Here is a 19678-nt window from a genome sequence, read left to right as displayed (position 1 = left end):
CCTCGAGCCCCGCCCCCCGACTCGCTTCCTGCTACCAGGGACACTCTGGTCTCCCCCTCCCTCCCAGCAGTGGGCGTGCTGCCCCGCGACTTGACAGCTGAAGCATCAAACCAATGCGAGTCGCTGCTGGCATTTCAATCCAGGCCGCCGCCCCCCTTTCCCCCTCACACACTCTCCACTTGCCCGTCTCCTTTTTTGGGGGCAGAAGTGCGACAGCTGCAGATGTTTAGTCCACCTTAGCAAAGTCCCAACAACAGCGTTAAGGGTAAGCAACGCGTCTTGTCTGTCGTTTGAGTCGCGCGATCAAAGAAACGGCGAGCATTTCCTCCCAGCGAGCGCGGACGACGGGCGCGCATCAGGACGCGGTGTCCTCTGCTGGGGTTGCTGCTTTGCGTGCCTGCACCGTGTCACGTTCGCACCTCAACTCTTGCGGAAAGAAACAGACACACACACACGCCGGCGACACGTTCGGCGAAGCGCACCTACAGTCCGCTTGTTGCGTTTGGGGCTGCAGCTGCTGTTTTCAGCCGAATCACGGTCGAACCCGGGCGTGTTGCGGACTCTCCACGGGCTGCTTCTGGAACAAGCGAGGGTGGGTTTTGTGTTTGTGTGTGTGTGTGTGTGTGTGTGTGTGTGTGTGTGTGTGTGTGTGTGTGTGTGTGTGTGTGTGTGTGTGTGTAGCTAGGCCTACAGGACAGAGGAAATTAAATATTTAATATCACGGTGCCGGCATGGTTACTCGTGGTGTATCTTGTGTGGTTGTGTGAGTTGATGTTTTGGAGCAACAGTGTGGTCCTCCTGATCAATGGGCTGTTCTACCCCATCAGAGCCCAACGGGGAATCCCCTGGTGATCCGACTCTGACATAGTCTGCAAGTCGGTTTTTTCTAATCATCATGATCAGAGCGGGCGATCTGAAGTGTGCGACCTCGGTGTTTATGATGACAGATATCATGCATGCAAACAGGGTATTGTTTGGACAGCTGTCAAACTTTTCAAAAGCAACAATGTTGCATAACCGCGGGTTGTAAATGTTCAACCTTCAAACGGAACATCCTCTATGCCGCCGATGGAAAGGAAGAACACTGTTAAAAATATGAATTTATTTTTTTTACGAGGCAATGTCTGTCATATCACATTTGTGCTCACGAGTATCTGGGCTTTCTCTGCCAGCCACTGCACTTGGGTGTTGTCTTCCCTGTTTGTTTACTCCTAGTGATAGTAGTTGGGCAGGAAACACATCAGTTCATACCGGTTGAGCAGAAGGTGAAGAGTCGAGGAACCGACTTCAAAAGCTGTGAGTGTGGGTTTGTGGTTCAGGAGCATTTTTGCCCTCTGTCAATGTGTAACCTGGCAAACTGGGGGGGCTGCCTCGCAGTTATTTTTATAGTTTAAAAATAGCAGCCAGTTCCCACTCCCCCCCCCCCCCCCCCTTGAATTTGTCTCAGATTCGCAATGAAATGATTTGTAATCACAGCAGTCAGGGACACATTGATTAAGCAGTCATGGCACCATTTCACAACTTCCTGCGGTTACAACATCTCAACAGGTGTCGGCATGTGAACTAAAATACTGCGCCAGGCTCATACGTGATACCTGGTCTTACTTGTTACCACCAGTGATTTTGTAATTCATTCAGTTTTGTCTTTCAGAGCGATCTTGCCCTCAGGAGCAAAAGATACCGATAGCGCTTCTCACACATGAACAAACACCTTCCTCGAATTAAAGGGAATTCCTCTATTTTTTTTTCTCGTGTCATCAAGGTTATATTGTTTAAAAAATATGATTCACGACCAGAAAACCACTTCCACATGTGTCAGGTTTCACCACAGGCACCTCCTTTGCTGCAAAGTCAACTGAAGTGTTGAGTGGGAGAAGTTAGTTAGAAGACCTACCGAGGCCTAGCAAATTGAGAGAGTTTTTTTTGTCACAATGCTACAATACCGTACATGTGTTGCGAAACAGGGATGAGGCAACGTGACGCAGAGAATAACGAAGAAGAATGTGTCATTACACTACCGTTAGCCTTTTGCCACCTCCGATTTCAGGTTATGCAACGTCTATTCTCACCTAAAAATCTTTAATGTATCAGGTGGGGGGGGGGGTTAGGTGCGGTTTTCCCTTCCAGGCAAAGTTTGAAACTTCAAGCTGCAATGATGATTACCTGTCATTAATTCTGAAATTAACTTGAGGCGTTGTGTGTGTGTGTGTGTGTGTAATCTGATGGAGTTGCTATCTAAATACGCCCTCTTCCCTTTTTTTTTCTCTTCTTTTTGCCCCCCAGCATGCCGCTGGCTCGCAGCCTGTCCGTCACGTCCCTCTCGGGCCTTGAGGAGTGGGACGAGGACTTTGATTTAGAGGACGCCGTTCTTTTTGAAATTGCCTGGGAGGTAGCCAACAAAGGTGAGTAAGATTAGCCCGACGGTGAAAAAAATGTGCTTTATTATTTTGTCATCCGTTTCGAGATTATTCTCCCGGTCTGAAACGCTAGTTGTCGGACATGGATTTTCACATTTCGTTTTTCTCTCGTGTGTGCGCGCACAGTCGGAGGCATCTACACCGTCATCCAGACCAAAGCTCGCCTCACAGCCGAGGAATGGGGGGAGAACTACTTCCTGGTTGGCCCCTACGTGGAGAGCAACGTGCGGACCCAGGTGGAGCTCATCGAGCCCACCAACCCAATCTTGAAGAGAACCATTGAGAAAATGAACTCCAGCGGCTGCAAGGTAGCCGAGCGCGTGCACAGCGGGCGCACAGTGACGCCTCTCAGTCCGCTTTTTTTTAAAAAAAATTGTTTGCCGTGTTCTGCTCGAGGAGAGAACCAGCGACTCCTGGACGCGACGGCCCTCGAGAGCCGTTGAATGCGTGTACTGTCTGTTCTGTTTATAGTCAGAAAACCTCCCGCTAGAATCCCTCTGCCTGGCTCCTCTTTCAGACCTCAGCCACGTGCCCTCCGCCAGGCCGCTCTGTCCCTGACCACGTCTCCGCACCCCGTGACATTTTCCCCTCATAAAGGTTAGGGGTTGTATCGCCGTGTCTCTGTTTCTCGCAGACGGCACGCCAGAAATAGATAGCCGCCGGTGTGTGCGCGATACTTTGAATGCTTTGTGTCGCCGGGGTAATGGAGAGGAGCCGCGGCTCAGAGCGAAAAGGAGCGAGCGGCTCTGCTTTAAAGGGAACGCGGGGGCCCCCAGAAAACACCTTCACGTTGAATCACATGATGGAGCAGCACCTCTTTCTCCCCGAAGAGATTCCCAGTCACGACATTTAACTGTAAGAGAGACTTAATAGTGTACTGTGAAAACATTTTTTACCACTGTGTATTTATGACCTTCATTAATACGGTCAATGAAGTGCAGTTCTGCTGCGCCTGAAGTGATTTAGATACAATCGGACAGACCACACAGTAAACATAATTTTCAATTTCAGACCTGAGTTTTTGTTGTTAATGAGACACTGACTAGCTTAAGCAACAGCAACATAATAAAACCAAAATATTAATTGGCTTATCAGATTATTGCTCTAACTTTTCTCACTTAACTCACAATTTCTTGAGAACGGTATTTCAAGTTTTATCCCCTTTCATCCTTTTCCATCTGTTCGTTTTTTTCCCCCCAGGTCTACTTTGGGCGGTGGCTGATTGAGGGCAGCCCGTACGTGGTCCTGATCGACGTCGCCTTCACCGCGTGGTCCCTGGACACCTGGAAGAGCGAGCTGTGGGAGCTGTGCGACATCGGGGTGCCGTGGTTCGACCGCGAGGCCAACGACGCCGTGCTGTTTGGCTTCCTGACGGCCTGGCTGCTGGGAGAGGTCAGAGAGGAGCAATAAAGAGCGACCCTTTTAAAACCGTCGAGCGGCTCACCGGTGGACGTTCAAACAGAAAATCCAATGTTTTTTTCCACCGATGGCCAACTCGCCTTGTCCGATTTCGCAGTATGCAGCTCAGAGCGAGGAGCCTCCCCACATCGTGGCCCATTTCCACGAGTGGCTGGCCGGTCTGGGCCTCGTCCTGTGCAGACAGAGGCAGTTGCCCGTTGCAACCATTTTCACCACTCACGCCACGCTGCTGGGCCGATACCTGTGCGCTGGAAATGTGGACTTCTACAATAAACTTGCAGAGGTACGTTGGGCCTCCGTAATTATTAGGGATGCAACGATCTAAAAATGTTCTATAGTTCTGCAGTTCTATACTGCTTGAGTAATATTTGTTGTGATTTAAGATGGATAATTAAGGCAGTCAAATCTTATTAAAGAACGGTTATCCTGATTAATACCTTTTGGGCCACTAATAATAGGTTTGGTGCTTTAATGGATATTCTCTGTGCCCCATGAATGAAGTCTGGTTTGGTTTGGTTGCTCTGAAGATAATTACCCAAAAGCCACTTACAACAGCAGATTGTTCGTTCTACCATTTTCCAGGTGTTGGACATGTGCATTAGTAGCTTGACGGTGTCTGCGTATTATTTTTTTAGCTGGTCATCATCTCATCTCCTTCATCATTCCTTGACATAACATAACAAATTGCAGTTTCTCAGAGAGAGGTGAGCTGAGTGCAAACGATGACTGGCCGGTAAGAAACAATGTGTAACTGCAGTTTCCTCCCCTGTCGACTCTGAATCAACCAGGAAACAATTTTAGCTAAAAAAGAATGCTTGTAAACATCTCAAACAGTAAATTAACTGTTAGGCCTTTATATTTCTAAATACATTAAATACATACCTTAAAACACACACGGTCAACACCTCACAGATTCGTTATTGTTTCAGGTCGCCAAGGGTTTTTATTGGCGATTAAGGTTTATCTTTCCTCATTTGTTTTCAAGCTCTATGTTGTCACACCTACCCGGCCGGTGCAAGTGTGAGATAAAGCGATAAGGAATCAGTTTCTCAAGAGCGTTCAAGGTAGTGTCACAACAGGCAGGCACAGGACGTGAGAAGGGAAGTTTAGTCACTGATGATGACAGGGTTCGAAATAAATGAGGCATTCCCGATGACATGCAGGACCAGTTTCTTGCTCTGTTTGAACGTGTCTCACATTTGCCTATTTGCTCTCACCAGGAATCCCAGATCATGTGAACAGGGGTTGGTTAAACAGTGATTTTTTTTTCTATTCTTTTTATTTATTTAACCTTTATTTTACCAGGAAAGTCCCATTGAGATTACAAACCTCTTTTCCAATCGGCAGCAAAACTTAAACATTCCGGCGAGTCACAATCAACAGTTACAATACGAGGAGGTTGTCTCAAGTGCTCTCAGTCTGTGTGTAAAGGAATGAGCTTAGTCAATTTCCAGTCTTTTTGTTCCAAGAAGAAGAAGCAGAGTAGACAAAAGCCATCAAACCATGAGAAACAGTCAAGACGTCCAGAAGAGCCCTTCAGACGGGGTAACCTGCCTTCTCCCTGTTTTGCTCTTGCCAAGTTCAATGTGGACAAGGAAGCGGGCGACCGGCAGATCTACCACCGCTACTGTCTGGAGCGGGCCGCCGCCCACTGCGCCCACGTCTTCACCACTGTGTCCCAGATCACAGCCATCGAGGCAGAGTACCTCCTCAAGAGGAAGCCAGGTGTGTAGCTGAGAATTCAGTCACAAGCAAACCAGGAATCTTTTCAGAGTTGCAAACTAGCCACATTTCATTCAAGTCATTTCCTATCGTAAGAGTAGCAAATAAGTGGACACAGAAAAGAAAGAAAAATCCGAACCAATGCTTGATTCAATCCCACGCAGACATTGTCACTCCCAACGGGCTGAATGTCAAGAAATTCTCCGCGGTGCACGAGTTCCAGAATCTTCACGCCCAGAGCAAAAATCGGATCCAGGAGTTCGTCCGGGGCCACTTCTATGGGTCAGGGGAACTCGCCACCATAATACAGCACAGCACTTTCACTGCAGGCAATGGCAACAAAATGAAAAAGCAAAGCTGCGCGTGCCACGAGTGCGAGTGACACACTTTGCCTCTGTGTTTGAACGGACCTCCAGGCACCTGGACTTCAATCTGGACAAGTGTCTGTTCCTCTTCATTGCCGGGAGGTACGAGTTCTCCAACAAGGGAGCGGACGTCTTCCTGGAAGCTTTAGCCAGACTCAACTATCTACTCAGAGTAAGTTTGTGCGTTGGACTAAAAGACAATATGTGTGTGTTTGTGTGTTTTGTTAAAGAACTCCAATCATTATCATTGTCTTGCCTTCACATTGCAGGTCAACCACAGCGACGTGACGGTCATTGCGTTCTTCATCATGCCCGCCCGTACAAACAACTTCAATGTGGAGACTCTGAAGGGCCAAGCGGTCAGGAAACAGCTGTGGTGAGCTTCTGCTAAGTCCACAGATAAAGATGGACAACACGCCACTGCGGTTTCACCTTCTGGGCTGTGTCTTTAACCTCAATTGTTTTTTTTGACAGGGACACAGCGCAGACGGTGAAGGAGCGCTTTGGGAAAAAGCTGTACGAGTCGCTTTTGGTGTAAGTAAACCGCTCTGTTAAATCTAAATTGCGTCCTACCTTTGGTGATCTGTGGCAAATCTGCCCATGCATTTGGAAAAATAAGATGAATTCTTCATGTCTGTTGCTTGCTGCAGCACAAGAGCTCAAAATTGCCTGGAATTCCATTAAATCGCTTGCACGGCTATAAATATATACATGTATGTCAGTACCTTGCCATATATTTTTCAAATAGAAATTGCACGTGAATCATAAATAAAATAGAGTGAGCCATGCATGCAGTGCTTCTGGGATGGGTTGTGTAGCTGTTTTGTGTGCTCTGAATGGCAAACAAAGAGGAAAGGCATCGCCTCTTCAGAATATGCTTTTAAGAAATATAAAGTTTGCGGTATTTTAATGGTTTCCTAATGCAAGCCTGCCTTTAAAAAAGAAAAGAAAACATCAATTGTATTCATCTATATACTGTAAATGCTTGTGTGGCCTTGCTTTTTGCGTCACTAAAACAAAACTATAAAGCTAAAAAACTGTTTAAATTGTTTACCGTATTTCTTTTTCTCCCAATCTTCAGCGGACAGCTGCCGGACGTGTCCAAAATGCTGGACAAGGATGACTTCACTATCATGAAGCGCGCCATCTTTGCCACTCAGAGGCAGTGTCAGCCCCCCATCTGCACCCACAATATGCTGGAGGACAGCAGCGACCCCATCCTGAACTGCGTGCGCCGTATCGGCCTTTTCAACAGCTCTGCCGACCGCATCAAGGTGCGTTGGCTGTCACCAAAAGACCCATATCAGAGTTCTCGGCCACCAACAGCCGAGTTTGGCGCAGTTTTTCATTTTGTTTTTTCCACATCTGGTGCAGGGCAGGAATCACAGCGCCTCTGGTGCCAGGGTTCTGCCATTGCTACGGCGTGATCGTGTCGTATGGCTTCGCTGGAGCACAGCCACCTCTGATGCTGAGCGTTTGTTTCTTTCAGATCATCTTCCACCCAGAGTTCCTTTCGTCCACCTCGCCGTTGCTACCAATGGACTATGAGGACTTTGTGAGAGGCTGCCACCTCGGCGTCTTCCCCTCTTACTACGAGCCGTGGGGCTACACGCCCGGTAGGACTCCCGCAACGACACGATATGTTGAATGTGTGATGTGAATACATTAATGAATGAATAAGCTTTATTTTCGAATGTGTATAAAATATGTAACGATTTGTACATACAAAAGAAAGAAATAATAAATAATGATAATAAAAAAAAACATGACACCGCACATATATAATACATATGCATATACCACGCAGATATCCATATAAATACATAACACATAGACAAACATACTACATTACTATCCCACTCTTTATGTAATTTTATTTATTTATTGCTTACTTTTAATTCTGTACACTGCTGGAATGTGTGAGTTTCCCCTCAGGAATGAATAAAGTATCAATCAATCAATCAATCAGTCAATCATAACTATTAACGAGGGTGCATTGTTTGTCTTGTTTGTCAGCCGAGTGCACAGTCATGGGAATTCCATCGGTGTCAACCAACCTGTCCGGTTTTGGCTGCTTCATGGAGGAGCACATAGCAGATCCCTCAGCATACGGTGCCTTTCTCATCGTCTTGTGTTTGGTTCTATTTATGTTTTTCCAACCATCACCATCATCATTCCTGAATGTGTCTTCTCTCTCTTTTTTGGGATAATAAATGTTGACTGTTGCGCTTTGTTTTCTAAACAGGTATTTACATCCTGGACCGGCGGTTTCGAGGGGTTGACGAGTCCTGTAACCAGCTCACTTCCTACCTGTTTCAGTTCTGCAAGCAGAGCCGGCGCCAGCGCATCATCCAGAGGAACCGGACAGAGCGTCTGAGTGACCTCTTGGACTGGAGATATCTTGGCAGGGTAGGACTTAGGGATGCAAATTATCCATTAATTCATTAATCGTTAGTCGATTGACCTTATCGATCGATTAACGATTAATTGATAAGCGACGATTTTTCCTGAGAACATAAATTTCACAATGAAAAACGTGTAAGGGACACATTATTATTTAACATTCAATAATGTTGAGGGTCCAATGTGACCCATTTTTACATTAGAGAACAGGAAAAACACCCTAAACATTTATCCTGTGACTTTAGGTTGAATTCTAATGGATAATATTTCAACTTAAGCACCTTTTATTTATTTATTATTATTTTTTTAAGTTGTTTAAAAGTAACTTGTTCTAGGTATACAGGTATACGCCATGCAATTTACAAAAGAAAACTGTAAAAAAAAAAAAATTAATTCAATTAATTGCGATCAAATCAATTAAATTCTTAATCAACAATCGATTAATTGTTAAGCTAGTAGGAATCCATAGTGACCACTTTGTTCTGGAGGCAGTATGATAAAAATAATTGTATTATTATCATTGAAAAAAAAATAAAATAAGAATGAGAATAATAATCTCTCCTTTTTCCTTCCAATAGTATTATGTATCTGCCCGTCACATGGCTCTGGCTAAAGCCTTCCCTGACACCTACATGTACGAGCTTCAGGAGCCGTCCTCCGTGAGTCCACCCCTCATGACGTTCACTCTTTGCGCCCCCAGTGCACCACCTGACATCACAGCACGTACCCGGTTTTCCTTCCCCTCAGGCCTCAGGCTTCCGTTACCCACGGCCGGCTTCCGTGCCGCCGTCTCCGGCGCTGTCCCGCCACTCGTCGCCGCACCACAGCGAGAACGAGGACAACGACGAGGACGAGCGCTACGACGAGGACCTGGAGGCGGAGAAAGACCGGGTGAACATCCGCCAGCCCTACGCCCTGCCGTTCAAAAACAAGTCGGCGGCTCTCAATGCCATCAGCGGAAACGGCGACAGCGACAAAAACTGAGACGCGTGAACGCATGTACAGTACATGCAAAACGTTGCAAGGGAAGCAGGTTTTTTTTTTTTTTTTTTTTTTGGGGGGGGGGGGGGGGGTGAGGGGGGTGACAGCCACGTCATCCGTGCACTCAGAAACATCGTAGCCTGAACGAGTACAGCTGTATGTTACTATGAAAACGTGAATTTTGCCTTGTTGTGGAAAAAAAAATGCATCACTATCAGTGTCTTCCCAACTCGTGTGTACCTCAGAACCTTTAATGATATCTATCAGTTTGATGCTGTGTCGTCGTCGTCGCTGTTGTCGTTGTTGTTGTTTCAGCCACAGCAACAGTGCACCCAGGGGTTTGCTTACTGGAGAAATTGCAGCAGCTAAAGTGCTGAACAACAGCTCAACACGGAGAACAAATCAAGGTTGCTGGATTTCTTTTTTTTAAGTGTACTAAGTAATAACACTGGACACCATAGGCCTAAAGTTTTAAACAAATACATATACATATATATATATATATATGCATATATATATATATATATATATATATATATATATATATATATATATATATATATATATATATATATATATATATATATATATTAGGATAACCCTTTTGTACTAGTGCAAAAATAGATACTTAAAAAAAAAAATAAACCCTAGATTTTTCTCGGACAGTGTTAGAGCAGCAGGATGAGATCATCAGCAGTTTCACATGCTGCAGGGGACCGACTGATTCGCACCCATCCACTTCACCTCAGTTCATGAGCTAGCTAGTTCATGCACTCACCCGCTGATATTTGAAGATTAAGAAAAATGACACTTTGTTGTAATCCAAAATAAGAAATGACACAAGGGGCAAGAGGGAAAATGTGCGTAATGGAATCTGAGGGTGAACTTCTCACTTTGCTTGTGCCAATTTCGTCTTCCCTGCAAATGCCTTGTTTACAGCAAATATCCCAAAATGGGGAGAAAAATGTCACAGATAAACAGAACTGTACAAATGGCAGAGGTGAAACAAAACAAAAAAAACACCGTTGTTTCTGATGATGAGAGTTGCATTGTTTGAGGACACTTTTGACCACAGCCTTTCAGTGACGATCACCCGCAAGTAGCGTCGCACTCCTTACACGCCGTATTCTCCGTTTGTGCACGTGTGAACATGGTTACTCCCGGGCTTCCCTGTTTTTGCCAAGTATTTTTGAGCGCAGCAGAGGTGCAACAAGAGGGAGGGACAAAAGGGAAATGATGTTTGTCTGGTAAAGACAACGACACAAGGCTACCTGAAGAGTGGCTTCCTGTCTGTTAAGGAAGAAAACAATGGTTTTAATTGGGTGTGAGCTCACGCCCCCTGTTAGAGTTTTAACGTTTGCTAAAATGCACCAAATGAACTTATAATAAAGAGAAAAAAAATACATATAGTATATATCTTGATGCAAATGATCACTTGTCTTTGTCCTCTTTGTGCATGTTGTTTATTGACCAGGGTGATAGTTTGTTTTTTTTATTTTGTTTTTTACATTATCTAGTAACTATGAAATATGAGCAGTTTCTTGGATGTGTTAGCAGTTGATCCTGGCGTGTTTGTCCTCCACTTCAGCACAAGTAAACTCGACCACCGTGGCCTTTGCAAACTTTGACATGAAAGAAAAACAGAAAAGGCAACATTTAAGTTTTTGTTCTGCCGCATGATCTGATTATTAACTTTTCAACAACGTATTGGAAGTAAGTAAAAATCATAAATAATTGCGTTGACATTGAAGAGGGAAAAAAAAACCTCCAAGGAAGAAAACTGCATCTATGTATTTTGGGGGCATTTTTCAGTCAAATTGATTGGAAGTGCTTATGTTTGTTAAATTCATTTATTTGATTATAATTAAACAATTTCTATGCGTAAATTATATTTTGTATGTAATTAAGCTACAGAGGGACAATTATTACAAGCCGATATATTTTTTCAGAATTTCTTTTTTTTTTTTTTTTTACTCACCGAGTAAACTATTCCAGAAGGAAGTGTATGTTGCTCGTCCAGTAACAGCTCCAAGAGAGGCTGGATTTCTTCTCACTGTCTTAACTGAGAAGTCACCAGGACCGGTCACCTCCACTTCCACCACATGAAAGTCTCTTAGCCTGCAACCGAGAGTGGCATAGAAAAGTCTGAGCGGGGCAGTCAACATCAAGGTCAATCCGACATTTAGGAAAACTCACGCCGTGTCTGACACAATCTCTCCCCGGACGCCGGTGAAGCCGAGCGTTCCTGCTGCCACGGCTGCTGCTGCCATGGTGTTGACGTTGTTGGGAGCCAGCGGGCAAAGCTCCGCCACGGATCCGCTGAATAAAACGCGGCGGCCTTCGTCCTCCGTCCAATCGGAGAGCACGTCTCCCGTCAGCCGGAAACAGGATGGATGCTTGGACATCCTTATGAACAAACCCTGGAGACAAGAGAAGTGAAGAAGGCTCTCACATTGTGGCAGCTGGAATAAAAACAATTCAATGGTTTCCTAGAGCTCACCCTCATACAATGCCCTCAATGCAATTGTTACCTTCAAGCCTCCGCTGTCATTTAACCTCTGGATGTCCTGCCCTCCCCACAGCGCCCCACTGGGGATGTAGAGTGTCCTGCCAGACTTCCCAGCAGCCTGACGCAGCTTCTGGTTCAGGTCACAATCGGAGAGGGCAGAGGGAGAGCCCACCTGAGAGACGCACAGAGCATTAGATGTTAAGTCTTCACCTCTAAGCACAGACAACAAGCTGGCATATGTTCTGCGGAAAATTCCTAAGGTGGAGTGCTGTAGTTTGTTTCATATCTTGACTTTGCAATCAAAGATTTAAGACTGGGTGATTCTACCCAGTATGTATTTGACAGACAAAATATTTGTTGGTCATTAGAAGAAAATAATTTCTCTTGTGTTGCTCGATTTTTGAATATGTAAAAAACAAACAAACGTACGATTTTACAAGGCAAAATTGTAAATTTTGCAGCGTCAGTTATTTGTTTTGGTTAGATGTAATCAAAACCTGTTACTGTTTAATGCGTTCTTTTAATCGTTTACTGTTTAGTATATTATATTATGTATGCCAGTAGACTAAATACATGCAATAATGATAACAACTGAAAACGATTATTATTTCATTTTCGTTTTATTATTCTATTATTCAATGATAAAGAGCGTCTGTCTTTTATGATGGTCTGTTTGGTTTATCACTAGCCACCGTACTTCTACTACTACTGCACACCCAATCACAATGCAAGATTCTCAACCGTCATAATTAAGGTGTGTAGAGCGTAACCTGAAGTTCTGCTTTGCCAATGCCAAATCATTGTGGAATTGCTGTGACTTGCCCACAGTGCCATTTTCTCTTGTGAGCCAGGAGCGAGCTAAACGTTTTAGCGACTGACTCTCTTCTCACCGGGCTGCACATGTTATGCCGTGGACTTCACCTGCAAACAAGTTGCTAAGGAAACGTAAGCGCGATGGCTGTATTTTTTTTTTTTATTTATTTTTGTCTAAGTAAGTTAATATTAGATTGGACCGTATCATGGTCAGTCCACGTATTTACAAGAAGTGTGGATGATAGCTAGTTATCAACTTTATTACCCTACGCAACTATACTGCTCATTTATACCCCCATCTCTCTAATGTTAGTTAGTTAGTCTGTCAGTCTGTCTGTTTTTGGGCGCGTTCATACTGCCGGCCAAATCCGATTTTTTTTATTTTTTATTTTTTTAATTTTTTTTAATTTAGCCCATCCAGATTGAAACCGGGTGGCTCTTTTGTTGTCTGAACAGTCACAAATCACATGAAATCCGATTTTTGCAAAACGGCTTGAAACCACCTTCTGGAGGTAGCTTCAAATCGCATTTGGACAGATGCGTTTCAGTCTGAACAGATCCTTTTAACTGTGCTCTGGCCCGCCATCTACTGTTTGACAAAAAAAATATTGGTCCGATGCAACCTGCAAATAAATAATTTTGTATCCAATACTGGACCCCTTACAGCAACTTGAGATATTTCCAAACATGAAGCTGATCATTCATATCTCCCCAGTCTGAATGGTATTGTTGCGGTGGATTGTATTCCATGTTTTTTCTAATCTGTAAACATTACAACATGATACGACTTGCAAGTAGCTCTCCCTGTTGCCTCTAGCAATTGCGAGTGATGTTGACGTATTTGCTCTCCACCCTTAACAAAATGAGTGACGTAAAACCAATTCCTGACCATGACGTGAGCCCGTGAAAGGAATTGGGTCCCGAACTCTTTGACTATATTCGGATGGCACACCTCCACGATCACATCACACTGCCTGTTAAGCACAGAGACAAAAAGTGTACATTGGGATGATGCTGTGTTTTACATGTGTTTAAAGTTGCTGAAGAAGGTGTGCGCAGCACCTGGTTGCAAAGGACGAGAGATCTCTAAGTATTAACTCATCAGGAACTGAACCTTTGAGCTTGTCAGCGTTTCTGTTCCAAACAAACGCCAGAGTCAGACCGATGGCTGCCCCATCTTCAAGTATCCTCTCCACCAGGAACTGCCCTAATGCACACGCAGGGACACAGCACACTTCTTACTGCAACAGCACTTCTATTTGCCTCTATAAAGATTAGTACAAATATTTTATCCAATGATTGCTGTCAAAAAGTAAAGGTTGGTGGCTCACACCTAGATGTCCGTATCCTACAACTCCAATCTTTTGAGAGCAAGTGGTGGTTGCCATGTCCTGAGCTCAGGAAGCAGCCAAGAGAAAAAACAAACCCTCCTGCAATTTAACAAGAAAAAGGAGAGAACACATCAGTTTCGGACCTTATTAGGTGCTGAATCTCTTTCAGTCTCTCTGTTAATAGTTTCTCTTTATTGCTCTACTCACCAGATAATTCCTGAACCCCTGATTGCTGCCCCCGCACCAAGCAGCATGCGATCCGTGGCACCGTGGACAAGCACTGTTCAAAGTCTGAATGAGAGAGGCCTCGGTTAATCATTGTTGCCTTCCACAGTTGAGTGGAATTCTGTCACGCTTAAGCAAAACGCCGCCCATAACCAGTTTTGCTTGTTGGAACACAACATGTAGACTCGATTTTATCAAAGGGTGAAAAAAATATAGTAAACTAATGTGTTGGTCTGATGACTGCCTGTTGTAAACTGAAGAAGGCAATCTGTTTAAATTAAACTCATAGAAAATCGATATTTTTTTTTGTCTTTTTTGTGGTTGCTGAAGTGAATAGCTTGCTTATTTCACAAATATTAGACAATGATTAGAAGGATTTATTAATGACTTATTTCTGTCATAAAACAGAAATAAAACAGTTTACAGTATGCGTACAAGTTCATATTTGCCCCCTTGTTTGTTGATTTCACTCAAACCTTTCCACAGCTGAGGCTTGCGGTCACATTTTCGTCCATGCAAACTAAAAACACTGAACATAAAACATTGATTATCAGGATGCTATAGTTGGGCAAAGATCAGTCCAAAGTTCAGCAGTGAGAAAAAGCAACAGTGCGAGAGGTGGACGGTCGAGGTACAGTGGAGGAGAGAACAGGACACCAACACCCGTGAAGGATTTATTGGCGCTGCCAAAAAAAGGACGGAAAAGCGGAAATTTAAGGACAGAAGAAGACGCATAGAGCCACGCAGGACAGCTCCATCTGACTGAGACGCTGGACAATGGACATCCTTGACACTCACGCCTATGACAGGAGGCAGAAGAGAAACATGGTACCCACACAATTTTAACTTTACTCCTCATTCAACAGTAGTTACATAATTTATTCTATTATCATCATTCTATTAGTGTATTACCACATGCAATCATGTATTAATATTTCAGCCAATCTCTGTCGACTCACTTATTTTAACTGTGAAACCCCCTTCCCTCTTTTTTTTCCCCTCTACCCATCAGTCCTGCCACCTGTTTCTCTCTCTCTTGCCCTTCTTTTTGTCCACCGCCATTTTCTTCTACCTGGTGAATCCAGACCTGCCGGGATCCGTCTTGTTTGCGGGTATCAAGTCGGCACCGGTGCTCCTGTTGGCTGCTGTAGTGCTGAGCTGGAATCGAGGTCAGAGTTTCCTGGGCGTGGTGGGAGGTTTGGTCTTCTCTGCTGTCGGAGACTGGTGCCTGGTGTGGCGGGAGCACTTCCTGCTCGGTACGTGCCGTGACATCTTTTGGATGGTGTACATTTCTGTGTTCACATTGAACTATAAGCATTGGATTCCACACCAGACATGGTTATATGGTAAAAATATTATTTTTCCTGTCTACTAAGACCTGCATATTTGCATTTTTTTTTTCTTTCAGGAATGGTCGCGTTTGCTGTGGCTCATATGCTGTATTCAATCACCTTCATGACCGGCTCTTATGCAGAACGTTCCTCTTCCTCCTCATTGTGGTTCCTGTATCTGATCTTGTTCATATGTGGAGGAGGGGTTTATTTCTTCTTGTATCCATTCATAAAAAAAGCAGAAGACGGGGACAAACTGGTTCCCGCAGTGGCCGTCTATGTTTTCTTGATTGTTCTGATGGCCTCGCTGGCCATCAGAACTCGCAAGGTGCTGACGGTGCTTGGAAGTGTGTCGTTCGTGGTGTCAGATATTACATTGGCATTGCAGGTTTTTCAGGTGATCACACTGTCAATAAATAGCGAATATGTCATCATGTCCACTTATTATCTGGCACAGCTACTAATAGCTTTGGGTGATGTAAAGGCTTCTGAGAACAAAGATGATTTTTCAAAATGGAAGCGGTCCTAAACTGTGGCATTACAATTTGTTTTTTATCAGTTTTCCCACTGAAATGTAGTTATTTGTGTAAATTTTACCAATACATTGTCATTGGCTATATTGCCACGACTTGTCTTCTTCCATAATAGTTAAAAAACAAAAACAACTAATGTGTCACTCCTGCATTCCTGTTGTTGTTGTCAAAAACTGCAACTGCAATGCTTTTGCTCCAGGCAAAAATGTTAGAAACTTCACCATCAGTTGGTAGTGGTGTTTTTATTCTGTGACTTATACAAATGTCATTTGTATGTGTACAACAGTCTATGTACAACAAGTTCATGTATTGACAGATTTTTTTTTTGACATGTGAGCTCGTAATATGTACATAAATACTATTGATTTATAACAATAAATATGCTTTAAAAACCAAGGATACTAAATAGTTGTCCACCTTTTGGAAAACGGACTAAAACAAATGCTGAAGCTTCGCAGAAATCTGATATACACAGCTTCTGTTGTTTCTTCTATTATCAGACAAGTAAATTTAAACATTCTACAGTGAACTTGGTTGACATTGGGAGAACAAAATCCAGCACATGGATTTAATACCAAGTTTCAAGGAGCGTCTGCCGTAACAGAAACAAATGTAGCCATGATAACACCCATGAACAGTGTCATGAATGTTCTGTTACAACATTACACACGGAAAAACAATCAAGATCAAAAAGGAAAAAAAAGAAAAAGACACGTATAATGTGAAAGAAACATTAGCGATCCATTCCATTGTCTTCTGACTGCTGCCCCTGGAAACACAAGGCCCTCAAGCGTTCACAGAATTCCAGCTCTTCCTGTGGGAAACAAATGTCATCTTTACAAATGTTGGAAGTGATGCTGCTGCAGCTGACGTCTCAGCTAAAAGCACAGTCAAGTAAAAAACATGAAAACTTCTCTATGGCATTCCTCTTAGATCAACTTACCTCACTCTCCTCTTTTCCCTTGAGCTCTCTTGATCGCTGTCTTAGAAACTCTTCGAGGTCGAGAGAAGGGTTCCTGCAGTCTGTCAGAGCCTGTTGACAGTCTTCTACCAGGCTGGACAGACATCACAGAACAGAGAGGCTATGGTCAAACATGTGACCGCTGGGAAAATGCCAACTTCCACGCTGAGTTGACAAACACAGCTGTTTAAGTTGAGGGTAATTCTTACCAGCAAAGGGCAGCCAGCACGTGTTCATGTACAGGTGAGTGTGGTGTGCGAAGAACAGACACAAGCTGCTGCACCATGCCCATGGAGACCACGGTGTCTGCAGAGGGGGTGGAAATGAGATCTTTAGGTATATACTGAATTTAAAACAGAAGGAAGTCTGAGAGGCTTCAATGGTAAAAAAAAAAAAAAAAAAAAAAAAAAAAGTCTCTGATTTCAAATTGACTAACAGAAACCTGATTGCTTAGATAATAATTGAGAACACACATCTATTCAAAATATATAATTTTTTTTTGATTATTGTTTCATACTCTTTAGAGAAACAAAAAAAGAGACAAAGAGTTGTTTCAAAACCTTTTGTCAATGCCACAAATTATGTTTAAAAATTTTTTTTTTTTTAAATCCTCCTTTATTCTATACCTTTTTGTTCAGGACGGGAAGTCAATAGGTTGAGCAGAAGGAATGCCGACTTGGTCCTGAGCTTCTCGTTCTCTGCCTGCATGCCCCGCATCAGTACCGAAAAGCCATCGTGGGACAAAAAAGCTTTGAGTCCGGCCTCCTGCTCCCGAACGAGGCCTAAGGTAAAAACAAAATCTGTCAGCATTTCCATTTAGTCTTAATGTTTCACACCAGGTCCATGCTGTGTGAGAAATTAGTCAATGCAACTGTTCATCAACATTAGAGAACAAACTGCTGTCTGCCGCTGTTTGATACCTACATGACACAGCAAAGAGAGCTTTTACTCTGACAGTGGGGTGGGGGTCTGACTCTGCCAGCTTCAGCAATTTCAGAAGAGCCCCAATGCCAAGCAAGTGAACCTGCACTTGGGGCATATTCTGTGCACAGGAAGCAATGAGGTCGGCGGCGCGCCACCTCAGTCCACTCTGATCATGACACAGGTACTTGGAGACGCAAAGGTCGAGTCCACCCAGAACCATCAGGTCTGTGATGCAGAGAAATAAAGGGCATGATTAGTAAACAGGACAAAAGGTGCTCATCTTATTTGCGGTTCGGCTAGAAAATGTCTAATTGAGCTAGACAAACTTTACCCACCTCTCGCATTGTCCAGGTTCTCACAAAGGTCTGACAGAATCTCAAAGGCTGTCTCCAGCTCATTGTTGTCTTCTTCCTCCCTGTCCTCTCCATCTCTCTCGCTCGGTCCCTCTTGGCGCAATACAGCCAAGCACTGTTTCATCTGCTCCACTTCATTCATCTGTCCTCTTCCAACTTCTGCTAGAGCTTGTTGCAGCCACACTTTCCTCTAAAGAAAAAAAACAAGCAAGAAAAAACAAACAATGGTTCATTAAGATGCTAATCACATAAGAGAGAGTGTGTGTGTGTGTGTGTGCGTGTGTGTCAACTCAAGGACTTTAACTGTGAATTTGTATAAACCGGCCATTTACCTCCTCTGACATGGGTTCAACGGGGGCTGGTCCATCTGAAGCTGACCCAGCATCCACTGCAAGTTGTAACAGACCCTGGAGATTCTGGGGGTATCTTCTGCCTTCTCTGTTTTCTTCGGCCATTATATGTCAGCTGGTCAGAAAAACAACACATGTAAACAGGTAAGAGGCAACTACTTAAAGGCTGATGTCCACCAGCACAGGACAAAACCCGGGCACATAGGCTGTGTATCGAGGAACCAACTACTGCAGATATATATTACCGTTTACAGTCGGGGAAAACTGAACGCGACTCAAAATATCAGATAAAAGCCTATCTCGAACCACAAGCAGTGTATTTATTTATTTATTTATTTATTTTAAAAACATTCCATTAGATATAGCGCCAGAGTTACGACAATCAAACGACACATGACTAAAACCACACTAGCTCGAGTTAAGCTATGTCTAAAGAAGTAAACAAACACGACATCAGAAGCGAGTAATCTCATTCACGATAAAGTCGAGTCCCGATTTACCTATTCGAGTCCGCAGCAAGACCACACCAATCAAATCTACATGTGTCTTAAAAGGCTGCCACTAAGTCAACTCCCCCTTCTATACACGAAAACGCGAAGTAGCTAGAACATTCTAGCTAGCTGATCTCACGAGTGGCATGGGGGCAGCCATCTTGTACCGTAAACCTTTGAACAAACTGGCAATTACATTCACATCACCTAATTTGAGAATGGATACTTTCTATTTAAACCTTCCATTATTCATTTCATTATAACATTACGATGCATAGTACCGTTTGTAACGTATTAAAGCATTAAAACACATGTGTATCATCAAGGATGAATCGTGAGTATTTGTCTATTAGATAGTTAAAGGTAATTTCTGGAAAACTACGTGCAGCGTCCAGAGAATTCTGGCGAATGGTAGAGAAGGAAGTTACATGTAGTTACGGCTACGTAGTTAGAAAAAGAAAGTTCACTTATGCGATGAATACGTGGGGACATACACATATCAATCAAAATAATATATATTTATAATTCTTTAAATAGAAAAACAATCTAA

At 43.7% G+C, this 19678-nt stretch overlaps 4 protein-coding genes across 6 annotated transcripts; 2 read left to right on the top strand and 2 right to left on the bottom strand.

Moving 5' to 3' along the window:
* Positions 1 to 87: 87 nt before the first annotated feature.
* gys1 (glycogen synthase 1 (muscle)) lies at positions 88 to 10729 on the top strand. Of its 3 annotated transcripts, none has more exons than XR_012926448.1 (16): positions 88 to 265; positions 2284 to 2402; positions 2544 to 2725; positions 3618 to 3809; positions 3934 to 4119; positions 5417 to 5561; positions 5723 to 5840; positions 5975 to 6095; positions 6193 to 6299; positions 6398 to 6457; positions 7005 to 7197; positions 7413 to 7539; positions 7940 to 8035; positions 8243 to 8332; positions 8905 to 8985; positions 9074 to 9131. XR_012926448.1 is itself a non-coding variant. In XM_076023920.1 (16 exons), the coding sequence occupies exons 2-16, from the start codon at positions 2285 to 2287 to the stop codon at positions 9308 to 9310; spliced, it is 2127 nt and encodes a 708-aa protein (XP_075880035.1). In that variant the 5' UTR covers positions 90 to 265; position 2284; the 3' UTR covers positions 9311 to 10729. The 3 variants fall into 3 exon arrangements, 2 of the variants coding, with proteins under 2 accessions (XP_075880035.1, XP_075880036.1); XM_076023920.1 differs by having other exon boundaries at positions 90 to 265; positions 8169 to 8332; positions 9074 to 10729; XM_076023921.1 differs by lacking the exon at positions 88 to 265 and adding an exon at positions 415 to 592 and having other exon boundaries at positions 8169 to 8332; positions 9074 to 10729.
* aspdh (aspartate dehydrogenase domain containing) lies at positions 10157 to 14250 on the bottom strand. The gene is made up of 8 exons (XM_076023923.1): positions 14168 to 14250; positions 13963 to 14059; positions 13692 to 13836; positions 13519 to 13603; positions 11839 to 11988; positions 11504 to 11727; positions 11286 to 11425; positions 10157 to 10929 (listed from the first exon to the last, which is right to left on the bottom strand). The coding sequence occupies exons 2-8, from the start codon at positions 14015 to 14017 to the stop codon at positions 10892 to 10894; spliced, it is 837 nt and encodes a 278-aa protein (XP_075880038.1). The 5' UTR covers positions 14018 to 14059; positions 14168 to 14250; the 3' UTR covers positions 10157 to 10891.
* Positions 14251 to 14566: 316 nt separating this feature from the next.
* Positions 14567 to 16240, top strand: tmem86b (transmembrane protein 86B). Its single transcript, XM_076023924.1, has 3 exons — positions 14567 to 15013; positions 15198 to 15441; positions 15594 to 16240. Exons 1-3 carry the CDS (start codon positions 14963 to 14965, stop codon positions 16043 to 16045), a joined length of 747 nt encoding a protein of 248 aa, XP_075880039.1. The 5' UTR covers positions 14567 to 14962; the 3' UTR covers positions 16046 to 16240.
* Positions 16241 to 16272: 32 nt separating this feature from the next.
* On the bottom strand, positions 16273 to 18748 carry hspbp1 (HSPA (heat shock 70kDa) binding protein, cytoplasmic cochaperone 1). The gene is made up of 7 exons (XM_076023922.1): positions 18620 to 18748; positions 18270 to 18477; positions 17935 to 18159; positions 17637 to 17792; positions 17220 to 17316; positions 16993 to 17104; positions 16273 to 16863 (listed from the first exon to the last, which is right to left on the bottom strand). The coding sequence occupies exons 1-7, from the start codon at positions 18740 to 18742 to the stop codon at positions 16783 to 16785; spliced, it is 1002 nt and encodes a 333-aa protein (XP_075880037.1). The 5' UTR covers positions 18743 to 18748; the 3' UTR covers positions 16273 to 16782.
* Between the last annotated feature and the right edge of the window lie 930 nt (positions 18749 to 19678).

This window comes from Nelusetta ayraudi, unplaced genomic scaffold (genome assembly GCF_046127955.1).
Source record: "Nelusetta ayraudi isolate G7.1 ecotype Tasmania unplaced genomic scaffold, CSIRO-AGI_Nayr_v1 ptg000016l, whole genome shotgun sequence".
Lineage (NCBI taxonomy): Eukaryota > Metazoa > Chordata > Actinopteri > Tetraodontiformes > Monacanthidae > Nelusetta > Nelusetta ayraudi.
The sequence above is the reverse complement of the archived record's forward strand: the minus strand, read 5'-3'. Positions and strand labels throughout refer to the sequence as shown.

Excerpts from the sequence above, each read along its gene's own strand:
- hspbp1 (XM_076023922.1), bottom strand. The coding sequence starts at position 18,742 with ATGGCCGAAGAAAACAGAGAAGGCAGAAGATACCCCCAGAATCTCCAG. Across the intron at positions 18,478-18,619 it reads TTGAACCCATGTCAGAGGAG|AGGAAAGTGTGGCTGCAACA; the intron begins GTAAATGGCCGG and ends TTTTTTCTTTAG. Across the intron at positions 17,105-17,219 it reads GTGCTGGCTGCCCTTTGCTG|CCTGGTAGAAGACTGTCAAC; the intron begins GTAAGAATTACC and ends ATGTCTGTCCAG.
- tmem86b (XM_076023924.1), top strand. The coding sequence starts at position 14,963 with ATGGACATCCTTGACACTCACGCCTATGACAGGAGGCAGAAGAGAAAC. Across the intron at positions 15,014-15,197 it reads GGAGGCAGAAGAGAAACATG|TCCTGCCACCTGTTTCTCTC; the intron begins GTACCCACACAA and ends TCTACCCATCAG. Across the intron at positions 15,442-15,593 it reads GCGGGAGCACTTCCTGCTCG|GAATGGTCGCGTTTGCTGTG; the intron begins GTACGTGCCGTG and ends TTTTTCTTTCAG.
- aspdh (XM_076023923.1), bottom strand. The coding sequence starts at position 14,017 with ATGGCAACCACCACTTGCTCTCAAAAGATTGGAGTTGTAGGATACGGA. Across the intron at positions 13,604-13,691 it reads CTCTCGTCCTTTGCAACCAG|GCAGTGTGATGTGATCGTGG; the intron begins GTGCTGCGCACA and ends TGTGCTTAACAG. Across the intron at positions 11,728-11,838 it reads ATGACAGCGGAGGCTTGAAG|GGTTTGTTCATAAGGATGTC; the intron begins GTAACAATTGCA and ends TCTTGTCTCCAG.
- gys1 (XM_076023920.1), top strand. The coding sequence starts at position 2,285 with ATGCCGCTGGCTCGCAGCCTGTCCGTCACGTCCCTCTCGGGCCTTGAG. Across the intron at positions 2,726-3,617 it reads TGAACTCCAGCGGCTGCAAG|GTCTACTTTGGGCGGTGGCT; the intron begins GTAGCCGAGCGC and ends TTTTCCCCCCAG. Across the intron at positions 3,810-3,933 it reads CGGCCTGGCTGCTGGGAGAG|TATGCAGCTCAGAGCGAGGA; the intron begins GTCAGAGAGGAG and ends CCGATTTCGCAG.